At 36.5% G+C, this 14429-nt stretch overlaps 1 protein-coding gene across 4 annotated transcripts in view; it reads right to left on the minus strand.

Moving 5' to 3' along the window:
- The window catches only part of Ipk1 (Inositol phosphate kinase 1), a 200425-nt gene that overhangs the window by 108294 nt on the left and 77702 nt on the right, over nt 1-14429 (minus strand). For all 4 annotated transcript variants that reach the window (XM_090390700.1, XM_090390699.1, XM_090390698.1 and 1 more), the window contains exon 2: nt 10938-10979. In XM_090390700.1, the coding sequence (XP_090246826.1) occupies nt 10938-10979 (42 nt within the window). The remainder of the gene's footprint in view (nt 1-10937; nt 10980-14429) is intronic.

Below are 14429 nucleotides of genomic sequence, written 5' to 3' on the forward strand. Positions count from 1 at the left end.
ATCTGATATTATCTGTTCTCCCCCGTAATCTCTCTTACAACTCATATCTGTGGCCTCTTGGGCTTTGATAGAATATTTCTAACCCAGTTCTTGGATCCATAAGTCCAAATTGGTTTACACATGGTCTTGCATACAGCCGGCGTAGTATTTTGACAAATTTCTCTCCTATTCCATATAAATTTATTCAAATGACTTTCTATGTCACTAGCTTTGCAAATTCTGTTGTCTCTTTCAATATTTTATTTGAAAAAGTTCTTAAATGAGGTTATCTGAATGAATACCTAGTGTTCAAAGAATAAGTAGGTTGAGAGTGAAATGGATGCACAACCTTATTAAGAGATCAACAAAAAAGAAGATGTGGGAAGAACATTGTAAGAATAGAAGTGAGAGAAGTTATATATAATAAAAATTAAAATAAAATTAATTAAATTTATATATATAAATATGTAGAAAGTATTTTACCATGGGTATAAAAAATGTTAAAGATACCAAGCTATTTTAAACCTGGTTTTACTCCATTTCCCAAGTAAGCAAACAGACAAGCAAGTCAAGTTTGCGCCTGCAAGTATTGCAAGTCTAGGTGATCCCACACGTAGTGCAAGATCAACGCAACTCATGGTAAAAGGTGGATAAGCTCTGATCACTATTCTTAATATTTACCCTTAATGCAAAGCACATCTCCTGGAGGAGATACATCTATCTCTCCTCTTGAGATTTTTAATAAGGTTAAAACACCTCATGGTAACTTTTTCTGGTAAAATACTTATAAGCTCTGTATTACTAAAATCTTGGTATTTCTAGCCTGGCTCCCACTGATGAGACCTCAATAAAAGTCGAAACCGGTCTGGGTAGTGGCCCCTTGCCTTTAATACATAGCATCATACATCTCCTCCAGGAGATGTGCTTTGCATTAAGGGTAAATATTAAGAATAGTGATCAGAGCTTATCCACCTTTTACCATGAGTTGCTTTGGTCTTGCACTACGTGTGGGATCACCTAGACTTGCAATACTTGCAGGTGCAAACTTGACTTGCTTGTCTGTTTGCTTACTTGGGAAATGGAGTAAAACCAGGTTTAAAATAGCTTGGTATCTTTAACACACACACACATATATATATATATAATGCACAGGCCAGAAAAGTAACAAGTATTGTGCAGAAAGCTAAATCAGAGTATGAAAAGAAATTGGCCATGCAAGCTAAAGGCAACACAAAAGAATTTTACTATTATGTTGCAAACAAAAGAAAGAATGAGTGTGGAAGAATAACTTTACTGAATGCAAATTGTACCATAGTGTAAGAAGCTAACAGATTGTTCAATTAATGAGCACTCATTATGCTAAGATATATCAACCAGATGAATGTAACATGGTGCACAGTGCTACTGCTACATTGGATGAAAAGTTAGAGGTGAATGAAAATGAGGTTGAAGAGCTGTTGCATAACCTGGATAAGAATTTGTCAACAGGAACAGATGGAATATCAGCACGTTTGCTAAAGAAATGTTCAACTGAACTGACTAGGCTTTTCACAAGTTTGTATAACTTATTAACAGCTCAAGAATGATACCACAGGAATGGAAGGAATGTATGATAGTTCCATGTACAAGGGTGGTACAAAAACTGATATATCCAACTACCGAACTATCAGTATCTCTGGTGTGGTAACGAAGATTTTAGAGAAGTTGGTAAGAACTTGCATACAGAAATGTGTAGACAAACAAGCTATACTCTGCAAGCAGCAACATGGGGAGGGTTACTAAAAGAACGTCATATTTTAGCAATTTGCTAAAGCAATCCAATTCATCTGTAACAATGTTATGCTACAGATGAATCGGCAATAACAATGTTATAGCCGATTGGATAAAGGAAATGTATCTTCTTCTGCAGCTTCTTCCACTTAAGTGGGGTCACTGTTTGTAATGAGTCTCCTCCACACCTTCCTGTCTTGGGCTGTCACCACATCCAAGTTCTTCATCTTCAAGTCCTCTTCTACCAGCTCCCTCCATCTCTTCTTTGGCCGCCCACGCTTCCGCCTTCCTTGCACATCCATCTGTATGACCCTTCTTCCCACATATTCGTCCTCCCTCCTTATCACATGACCAAACCATCTCAACCTTGCCTCCTGTATTTTTGCTCCTAAGTTCATAACTTTAACTGTTCCCCTGACATAGTCATTTCTCAGACGATCCTTTCTGGTCACACCGCACATCCACCTAAGCATTCTCATCTCTGCTACTTCCATCCTGCTGATGTTATTTTTCCTCAGGGCCACAGTTTCTATAGCATATGTAATAGCTGGCCACACTACTGTCCTATAAATTTTGCCTTTCAGATTGATCAGCACCCTCTTATCGCATAACACTCCAGCCATCTCCCTCCAGTTCCTCCAACCCGTTTGTATCCTGCATCCCACTTCCTTCTCAGCTCCTCCATCTTCTTCCACTGTTGAACCTAAGTATCTAAAGTCTCTCACCTTCCTGATGATATTTCCTTCCAGCTCCAGATCTGTCTCCTCGCCGCCACCCACTGCGCAACACATATACTCTGTCTTACTTCTGCTCAGTCTCATACCTCTCTCTCTCTTCCAGTACTTTTCTCCATCTTTCTAGTTTAGTTCCCGCTTCTTCTCTTGAATCTACACACAGCAAGATGTCATCTGCATACAACATTGTCCAAGGCGCATCTTCTCTCACCTCCTCTGTTACCACCTCCATCACAATATTAAACAGAAACGGACTTAATGCTGACCCTTGATGCAAGCCAACTGTTACTTGAAAACTTTCTGTCTGTCCCAAACAGGTCCGAACACTTGTCTTCACATTTCTGTACATTTCCCGCACCAACCTGACATATTTCTCCGGCACCTTCTTCTCCCTCAGACACCTCCAGACTTCTTGCCTTGGCACTCTATCGTATGCTTTCTCCAGATCAATAAATACCAGATGTAGCTCCCTTTGTATCTCTCGATATTTTTCCATCATCTGTCGTAACCCAAAGATAGCATCTGTTGTTGATCTACCAGGCATGAAGCCAAATTGTTCCTTTGCAATCTCCACCTCCTTCCTCAATCTACCATCAAGAACCCTTTCTAGGATCTTCATTGTATGGGACATCAACTTTATTCCTCTGTACCCTTGTAGATGGGAACAAGAGTACTCTCCCTCCATTCCTCGGGTATATTTTCCTGTTGGCAAACTTTCATGAAGAGGTCCCACAGCAGGTCAATTCCCTCTTCCCCCAGTGCCTTCCATGCCTCCACTGGAATTCTGTCGCGGCCCACCGATTTTACATTCCTCATCCTCTTCATGGCCTCCGTCACTTCCATTCTACTGATGTTCTGCACCATCCCCTCAGAAGGCTGCCCATCTCCTCTGCGAGTCCTTGCATTTTCCTCATTCAAAAGTCTCTCAAAGTATATTTTCCATCTGTTTCTTATGTCCACATCCCTCCATAATACTCTTCTTTCAGCATCTTTGATCTGCCTCACATGTAAGATGTCCTTTGCTGCTTTATTTCTACATTTCGCTAGTTGGTAAATTTTTCTCTATCCTTCCTTTGTTTCTAATTGATCATACAGATCTTGATATGCCATGGCCTTTGCCTATGCCATAACTCTCTTGGCTTTTTGCTTTCTCTCTTAAACTTTCTCTCTTTCTCACTATGTTAATGGTGGATTTTGCTACAGCATTTGATAGGATACCACACAAAAGGCTGTTGCATAAACTGGAAAAGATAGAAATGGAATAACACACTCTTGACTTGGATCAGTGGATGGTTGACAGACAGATATCAAAAAGTGGTATAAGGTGGGTGCAAGTCTGCCAGATTTAAGGTGACTAGTGGTGTACCTCAGGGTTCAGTCCTTGGATCATTGCTCTTCAATGTGTTTATTAATGACATTAGGATGAATTTAACAGGAGATGTGCAATGGTCTTCTAATGATGTGAAGATAGGCAGGATAATCAGAGATGTTACTGATATTCAGCACTTACAAAATGATTTGAATTTGCTCCATAATACTCTTCTTTCAGCATCTTTGATCTGCCTCACATGTAAGATGTCCTTTGCTGCTTTATTTCTACATTTCGCTAGTTGGTAAATTTTTCTCTATCCTTCCTTTGTTTCTAATTGATCATACAGATCTTGATATGCCATGGCCTTTGCCTATGCCATAACTCTCTTGGCTTTTTGCTTTCTCTCTTAAACTTTCTCTCTTTCTCACTATGTTAATGGTGGATTTTGCTACAGCATTTGATAGGATACCACACAAAAGGCTGTTGCATAAACTGGAAAAGATAGAAATGGAATAACACACTCTTGACTTGGATCAGTGGATGGTTGACAGACAGATATCAAAAAGTGGTATAAGGTGGGTGCAAGTCTGCCAGATTTAAGGTGACTAGTGGTGTACCTCAGGGTTCAGTCCTTGGATCATTGCTCTTCAATGTGTTTATTAATGACATTAGGATGAATTTAACAGGAGATGTGCAATAGTCTTCTAATGATGTGAAGATAGGCAGGATAATCAGAGATGTTACTGATATTCAGCACTTACAAAATGATTTGAATTTGCTACAAATCTGAGCAAATGAAAATGACTATGAGTTTAATGTTAGTAAGTGTGTGCAAAGTTATGCGCTTTGGCATGATGAGTTTTCCAGCGGCATATTATATTAGCAGGGTTATGCTACAAAAACTGATGAGGCTAGGGATCTTGACATAATGATGGACAGGAATTTGAAGTTCATAGCAAATACAACTCGGAGGATAATTGCGATGTTGAAGTGAACCTTGACATCTAAGGATAAGAAACTTGTTTTGCATCTTTATAAAGCCTTCAGAAGACCACACTTGGACTATCATGCACAGATTTTGTCTGGAGACAAAATCTGCACATGATAGCAAAAATTTTGTGGCAAATTTTCTACCAAAAGCTCTGGAAGAATCTGGACATTCAGTAGATAGTCAACACTGTTTCTCATTATAAATATGAGCAAAACAAGTTATAAATTATTTATAGAAAATTACAGTACTTGTCGATATCAGTGTCCTAAACACGTCAGTTCATGCATGCAAAACTCAGCAAACAAAAGCATTGACTCATGACAAATGACAACGTTCAATTGGATTGTTTGACACAATAACCAATAACATCCACTAATTTCTGGGTGTTATTGTCTCAACACCTTGCCTCACCTTCTGGGTGATTTAAAACCACTGGAACACTAAGAATTTGACCTGCTGTGCTATCTCTCAAAGGTGTCTATATCTGTGACTGCACACCCAGGTTAGTAATGTGAATGCAATGCAATGTTTATGTATTGGAAAGTGCCCTCTTCATGGAGTATTAGTATCCTCCCTATCCTATCCTTCTCATCCATCCTAGGACAGGTTGAGTCCCCTCCTAATGAGGGATTACTGGCATATTAATGCAGAAAGTTTGCCACTCCTCTGCTGCATTCCCTAAGGGCAATATTCATGACTGTACTCCGTGTTTGTTATTTAACAAGCCCTGTTGTTCATATAGCATGATTTTGCAATGAGTGAGGGTTGCTAGGAACAGGAACAAGTATCTTGTTATATGAATTGGAGTGCTTAAGGGTCAAAGCTGTATAACTGAGAGGAGACCTCCACATAGCCTTTAAAGGAATGCGGAGGACCGACCAGGGCTTCTGACCTAATGTCCAATCCTCACCTTCTCGTCGTGTTGAATGAACGAGGATGGGCTGGCAATTTGGGATTTAGCCGACCAAATTGTATTCTTATTGGTTAAACCAATATAAAAAATTATGGTACAACATGACAAAATTTCATACCGGCTGGGGCGTCGCCCGGTTAAACAAGGCCCCCGTTGTTTTCGCCAGGGAATCAGGGCGAACAGCGAAAAGTCAGCTACTGGAACAAATCTGAAAACAAGCCCCAACTCAACATCACCAGAGTTATAGATCGGTACTATCAACATAAGAAGCCTGAATGGCAAAGAAATGGAGCTAGCTTAGGAATTAGATAAGTACCAGATCGACATAATAGGGGTGACTGAAACAAAAAAGACAAAAACTGGTGAGATCTTTCTGAGCAATAAATACAAAATGTTATATTCAGGAAATGACAATCAAGGAAAATAAGGAGTAGCCATAGTATTCAACACAAAATAGGAGGTTAATCTTCTTGAATGGCAGTCAGTCTCAAGTAGAGTAATAGTCGCAAATATGAGAATTTGGAACTGGACAATGAGACTTATTTGTGCCTATGGGCCCACAGAAGGTTCTACTAAGGTAGAAGTGGAGGAATTTTTTGAGGCTTTAGAAAAAACAACTGACACAATGAAAAAGGAAAAGTTGGTCCTTGTTGGAGATCTAAATAGAGTAGGAAATGAGTGTGAGACATACAAAAATATTTTGGGAAAATTTGGAGAAAACAGCAAAGCTAATAATAATGGCAAATATCTGTTGGATTTCTGCTCAGGACATGGACTGGTTATTACTAACACCATAAAAATGTGCACAAATTCACATGGAGAGAAGAGGCATGGAATAAGAAAAGTCTCATTGACTATGTTATTGTTGATAGTGATGTTTACTCCCTGGTGCAGGACACCAGAGTGTACAGAGGATTTGAAATTGGAAGTGATCACTATTTAGTCTTGAGCAGGATAAAATTGAATTTCACATCAAAAAGAATAACACATAAGAAAGTTTTAAAGCGAATAAAAGTTGAGCAGCTCTCAGATGTGAACTGTAGACTAAAATACACAAAGATTATTGAAGATAAAATGAAAGAGTTTGAGAACAGGAATCAAACCTTGGAGATTCAGTGGCAAGCCTTGAAGAAAGCCCTGATGGATTCAGCTAGAGAGGCATGTGGTGAAGTTGTCTACAAGGATAGAAAAATTAGAACTCTATGGTGGACACAGGAAGTTAAAGAGGCAGTGAAGGAAAAGAAGAAAGCATATCAAAAGTTTCTGTCAAATAAGTCAGCTTGTGCTCTTAGAGAATACAGACAAAGGCAAGAATGCTAAACACTGTGTAAAACGAGCTAAACAAAAGTCATGAGAGGACTTTGGCAAGAATATAGAAAATAAATATCAAGAAGGTGGCAAAATATTTTGGAGGTTGTTGAAGAAGCTTAGGAATGGAGGAAAGAGGGCTGTAAAAGGAGTTAGAGATGATAAAGGTGACATGAAAACTGGAGAAAAAGATATCCTTGAAGTATGGAGTAATTACTTTGAAAAACTGATGGTTTAATGTTAAATCTGGTGTGAGACAAGGATGTACATTATCCCCTCTGTTATTCATTATCTATATGGATCACATTATGAAGGAATGTGGTATTAAACCTGATATCAAAATTGGAGATGTTAATGTCAGCTCTTTGCTTTATGCAGATGATGTTATACTTCTGAATAAATCCACTACAAGTCTGCAAGATTCTCTGACTAAATTGAATAACTGTTGTAATAGACATGGTATGAAAGTCAGCAATAAAAAGACAAAGACAGTGAAAATAGGCAGAATCATTGAAAATGTCAACTGTGTTGTGATTAGAGAACCTGTGGAACAAGTGAAACATTTCAGCTACTTAGGCACGATTTTTACTGAAGATTGTAAATTAAATATAGAAATAGACAATAGAATCAGCAAAGCTGGTATGGTGGGAAGTCAACTGAATAAATTCATATGGAATAAGAGAGAAATTAGTTGGAACACTAAATTACTGTATACAAGACAGTGTTCAAACCAGTTTTAACTTATGGATCTGAGAGATGGGTCAGAAGTAAAACACTTGACCAAAGACTAGAGAAAGACTGCAGATATGAGAGGCCTGAGAAAGATTATAGGTGTGAACAGATAGCATCAATGGCAATATCATATTAAAAACGAGGATATTAGAAAAGAACTTGACATTGTCAGCATCCAGAAATGCATTAGCAGAGCTAATATCAGGTGGTATGGTCACTTGAACAGAATGGACAAAGAAAGATTAGCAAAACAAGTGTTCTCTGCCAGGTTGGCAGCAAAACGACCCAGAGGAAGACCAAAATATAGGTGGATTGATACAGTACAAAGTGCCTTAGACGATAGAAATATAAGATCTGATAATGTTGGAGTCTTGTCAAGTAATAGACTGATTTAGAGGTGTAATAACAAAGGGGTATAATTTTTTAATAATGATGTAATTTTTTTTCATGTAGTACTATCATATCCTGTACACCCCCTTGAGGGTACATGGCATGAATTTGATGATGATGATGATGACTAATTTGCTGCCAAAGGTAACTGACTATTACTGTCATACCGAAACCCCTGCTAATCGTTTTTATATGCATACACATTTAAATGGAAAATGAAATTTATTAAATATTTCACTTATTTAAGACTACTTCACAACCCAAATAATGTAATAAAAAATAGTCTTTTACCACACTCTGAAGTAAGGGCAGCAAATGGACGGGGGAATTAAGGGCTATTTTCTGGCCTCGAGATTGTGGCACCTGGCACAACAGTTCCAGTGATATCAACGGGCATCAAATGACATTTTTCATCTGGTATGAGAACCACCCTGCTTATGAAAGGTCTGAGGTAGACCATGTGGTAATAAATATGATAGGTTTACAACTTTTCATGGCTGAAAATGATGTAAAAAAAAATTAAAGAATGAATTTTGAGCAGAATAAAATTGAAAATCATACTGAAAAGAAGGGTGTGTAAGAAAGTTTTGAAATGAAGCAAAGTTAAACAGCTACCAGATGTGAACTATAGATTCAAATACACAAACATTATTCAAGAAAAACTGAAAGCATTTGAAAACAAGAAGCAAACCTTGAAGATTCAGCAGAAAATCTTAAAGAAAACTGATTGATTTAGCCAAAGAAGCATGTGGTGAGATAATCTACAAGGGTAGAAAATCAAAATGCCATGTGGACTCAGGAAATTAAAGAGGCAGTCAAGGAAAAGAAGAAAGCATATTGAAAGTTCCTGGCAAGTAAGTCACCTTGTGCTTTTAGGGAATATAGAGAAAAATGTAAGAAAGCAAAGCATTGTGTTAAATTAGCTATACAAAAGTCATGGGAAGACTTTAGTAAGAACATTGAAAATAAATATCTGGAAAGTGGTAAAATATTCTGAAGGGTATTGAAAAAAGTGCAGAATTGAAGGAAAGAGTACTTTAAAAGGAATTAGAGATGATAAAGGGGGACATGAAAACTGAGGACAAGGATATTTTTGATGTATGGAGTAATTACTTTGAAAGAATGCTAAATGAAACAAGTAGTAACAGCATGGTAATAGAAAACACTCAACAAAAATGCCACCTGAAATATATATATATGTACTTGAAGTAGAAAAGCTATCACAAACCTGAAATGTGGAGTAGATGATATTTGACCAGAAATACTACATTATGGACAGCATAATTAGCAAAGCTACTATGACAGGTCAATTGAATAAATTTATATGGAATAAGAGAGAGATTAGTCAAAACACTAAATCAACTGTATACAAGACAATGTTCAAACCATTTTAACTTATGGGCCTGAAAGTTGGGTTAGAAATAAAACTCTTGATCAAAGATTAGACACAAATATGACAGTCCTGAAAAAGATTAGAGGAATGAACAGATGACATCAATTGCAGTATCATATTAAAAATGAAGATATTAGGAAAGAACTTGACATTGTTAGCATTTAGGAATGTGTTAACAGAGCTAATCTGAGGTGGTATGGCCACTTAAACAGAATGGGAGAGGAAAGATTAGCTAAACAAGTGTTGTTTGCCAGGATGGCAGAAAAGGCCCAAAGGAAGACCAAGATGTAGGTGGATTGATACAATAAAAAGCGAATCAGAAGACAAAAATACAAGAGCTGACAATATCGGAATGTTGACAAATCACAGGCTAATCTGGAGGAAAAACTGTTGATATGAAGTTAGTAATGATGTAACTGTTCATGTAGTACTATCATAAGATTTTATACATCCCCTAAGGGTATATGTCAAGAATTTGATGTTCTCTGTGGAGTTTTTCAGTTTTACAAAAAAAAAAAAAGTACAACTCTAATGTAAAACAAGCTAACTCACTTTCAATTGAAAAAGAATCAATGTGACGATAAGAATCAAACCTAGGTAAGTACTTTTCAACACAAGGGTGCATGAAACACTGAATAGCCACAATATATGTTCTGTATAAGTCAAGTTTTACTTTAGATAAATATCGAGAAACCAATGTTCTCAGTATATAAAAATAATAATTTTTCATACATTATAACATACTGCATAACAAGTAAAAAAAATTACAATTATCCCAAGTGATTCAGGTGTATTAAAATTGAGCAAATATCTGCAATGGACTCCATGGAGATACCTGTATAATAATAATAATCAACTTAAATCAAATTTTGGTTACAGAGGAGGTGAAGTCCATGCCAGATTATTCAAGCATCTCCATATAAAAGAGTAATACAACAAAGGTGCTACTAACTAAGATAAAAAGCCAAATGGCTATTTTTTCTGGCGAAGTTAATTAAATTAAGGGGATAAAAATCCCTTATTATTTTACAACCAGTATGCGAAACTCTAAGATCGAAAACTACGATCTAAGAGTTTTTTCGGCATGAAACTCTTAGATCGTAGTTTTCGATCTTAGAGTTTCACATACTGGTTGTAAAATGATAAGGGATTTTTATCCCCTTAATTTGACGTGCTACTAGTTTTCAATAGCTTAAAAACTTGACAAAATGACAGTGGTTACTATGATTTAAGAATTTCAATTCTTATTTAGATAGTATCTGTTCCTTTATAAATTATACTGTAGCAATTGAAAATAAAGGGTTTGATAAAATATTATCAGAAATATTTACATAACACTATTAAAACACCAAAATATTCTTATGCACAGATACAATTTTAAAAATAGTGCAAGTGCATGCATATAAATATATTACCTGCAAAACATGCTGCTTAACCAGGCGTAGCACTGTTCCTTCCTGAAACAAATAACATTATAAACTAAATATAAAGTTAAATTTCAAAGTGCTTTTTAAAAAAACATTGAATTTAACAGTAATATATTAAATAAGACTAAGGTTCCTTTGTAAAAAGGCAAGTTTATTTCAAACTAAAATTCACTACACAACAATTCAAAAATTTGCATCGTTGTGCAGTGAAACCAACTTCATAACTGACCATCTCTTAAGAGTTCTGGGAGCAAGATTTCCTAACCATTCACAAATCTACAAAAATTATGAAAGCTGCAATTTTCTAAAACATTTTTTTCTTTTATAAGACATTAATTATCACAGATATATTACAGATTTGTTTTCACTGAAATCCCACTCCTATTACTGCACGCAAGTACAAAGAAAGTTCATAAAAATTCATAAACAAAAAAATAAATAAATAAAATAAAACAATAATACATAAAACACTTATTAATGAAAGGATAATAAATATTAATTCAGGGATGCACTGATCTAAGACTTGAGCAAATAACCGAATAGTTTGAAATAAGGCCAAGGCACATCGAATTAAAGGTTATAAACAAATATTTTTTGGGGGGGGGGGGGGGGATTTTTCAATGTGTGTACATTTTTTGTTCAAAACATTTGTTTATAAAATTTAATTCAGCATGCTTCTGCTGAATATTTGGTGCTTCGATTAAATTGCAGAATGAAGAAAGACTGAAAAATGTATAATAATTTTCACCTAACCATATAACCACACTGAAATAACTATCCTTTTTCATATGAAATTATATATATATATATGAGAGAAACTTAGAAACTTGAGAATACACCTGTGGCACTGGAACTTCCTTAGCTTGCACTACTTAAAAACAAGCATTTCAGCTAATTGTATATTCACATTTTATTAAAATTTTTTTTTATTTAAACTTTGTCTTCACCTATGGGTCCTGCTCCCACTGAAGAGACCTCAATAAAGGTCGAAACCGGTCTGGGTAGTGACCCTTCCCATAATGCATAGTACTAAACATGTCCACAAGGAGATGTGTTTTGCATTATGGGATACTAAGGCAAGTGATGTGAAGTTATACCATCTTTGCCACGAGTTGCCCTGTCCTGATAATACTTCAGGTGCAAACTTTGTTTTGCTTACACTTGGATAAAGAATTAACTAAGTATATAATTTCTTGTATAACTAAGTGGAAAAAACAAAAAAAATCTTCCAACATATTTCATAACCACAATAACTAAACAGGAGGTGTTCAGAGCCCTGTAGAAAAAAATGTACTGCATGAAATTCAACCAAACTTGGTGTAAGTACACTCTGCGGCATGGGGTTTTTATTTACAGAAGATAAAATATAGTACAAAATTCTAACACCAAGAGTCATTTGGCACTATAAGATCTTGATATTTGCATGATTTGTTTCTACTGACAAGTCAGTGGATATATGGAAGACAAACAGATTCATGTCATTCTGATAAGACTGAAGTGCTACGGAGGCAAACATTCCACTGCTAAAATATTTTGATCAAATTGTCGCTGAATTTTAGGAGATATGAAGAAACTTGAAAGGGTGCAGAGGCAGGTTACAAAAGTAATATCTGGCTGCAGATGTGAGCTACGAAGACAGACGTTGTAAAACAGGTGTGATATGATATGATGTGATTTAGACAAATTTATGCGAAGAACATAATAGGGTAGTAACAGACCAATACTGGAATAACTTTCTAGACAGCAAAGGTGAGAGGGAGATAAAGGCAAGATTTCATTTCTAAAAGTTGTGCAAGAGAATGATATGTAGCTTTGGGAGAGGGGGGAATAGTCTGTAATAGGTAGCTGAATGGAGGCATCGCTGGAAGGGTGCATCCATTCAGCTACCTATTACATATGTGTGTGGACAACAAATGAATTCGAGGTATGGTATGATAGTATTGTGGAATTTTAGTCAAACTTCAAAAGATGAGTAATTCTGATGTCTCATGATAATATTAATGCTATCTTTAATAAAGCAGACATGCAGATAGTCTCTTTTTATTTTCCAAGTTGGTACAGATGTGCCAACTTAGAAAAAAAAATCTGCCAATAGTTTTCCCATCTAAAGTCATGGCCGAGAACTTTTCAGACCACACTCGTGTGTGTATATATATATATATATATATATGTAGAGAGGGAGAGAGAGAGAGAGAGACCAGTTAAAGATAGCATAACATTTAGTGGGAAGCCACTGATTTTCGATGCTTAAAGATTTAAAACAGAGAAAAAATCAATGGCTTCCTACCAAATGTTATACTATCTTTAATTGGTCTCTCTCTCTACATATATATACAGGGTGTTCGGGATAAATTTGACAGTTTCGTAAGGAAAAAGAAAATCTTCTTTGTATCTATTAAATTTAATGAATTGACAAAAAAACATTACAGGCAGAGTTAATTACAATACTATCAACAAGATTTACTCAAAATATCCACCATTAGCATCGATCACAGCTTCAATTCTGCTTCGGAACCTCGAACAAGCTGATGCTACAGTCTCCCTGGGAAGGGCCGCAAAAACTGTTTTAATTTTATCCATTAACTGGGCTTTTGTATTACTGGAAGTGCGATTGGTGTCTTTTTCAACTGCGCCCCATACAAAATAATCCATGGGGTTAAGGTCTGGGGAGTTTGGAGGCCAAACATTTGGACTGGTGAAGTCGTAGAAATTTTCAGACAACCATTTTTGACTTTTCCCAGAGGTGTGGCAAGGGGCCGAATCCTGCTGCCATACATACGGCCTACCATTGGCTACCCTTGTTATCCAGGGCTTGACTACAGTTAGCAACTCCACGAACAAAGCCCGAATTCCAATGCCAGGGTTCTTCAACACCTGTTCCTGCAGATTTGCGAGGAATTCTGCTGTACGAACGCAATCAGATCGTCTGCTAGGGATCTTTCTTCTTGCTACATCCTCGTAGTCACCATTGCAAGTCTCTAGTTCATGCCTGATTGTTTTTACTGTATTCAGGGAGCATTGGGCAGCAGTCGTAATATCCTTATTTTGATGGCAGGCACGAATCATCATGATACAAGTTATTCTCTTCCATGATTCAGGTGGGTTCCAGCTATCCATCCTTTCTGACATCTTGTATATGAATGAAGAAGGGTCCAAACTTTTAAATGAAGAGAAGTGTGTGTTAATACATGTAACTTACGGAAAAATATAATTAATTATAAATATGTCAAATTTATCCCGAACACCCTGTATATATACACGAGGGTGGGCTGAAAAGTTCTCGGCTTCAACTATAGATGGGAAAACTATTGGCAAGATTTTTTTTCTAAGTTGGTACATCTGCCATAAGCATCCATGTGAAATTGCAAGTCATTCTATCAAGTAGTTTGTTTTATACAGCTGTCTGAAGCAAAGTGTTGTCTGTATCCCTTGAAATGGATAAAATTGTGTTTTTATAAAATTCTTTGTAAAAGAAGGTTT

Source organism: Typopeltis vanoorti, chromosome 3, assembly GCF_054136105.1.
Source record: "Typopeltis vanoorti isolate ZY-2024b chromosome 3, IOZ_Tvanoo_1.0, whole genome shotgun sequence".
Taxonomy (NCBI): domain Eukaryota; kingdom Metazoa; phylum Arthropoda; class Arachnida; order Uropygi; family Thelyphonidae; genus Typopeltis; species Typopeltis vanoorti.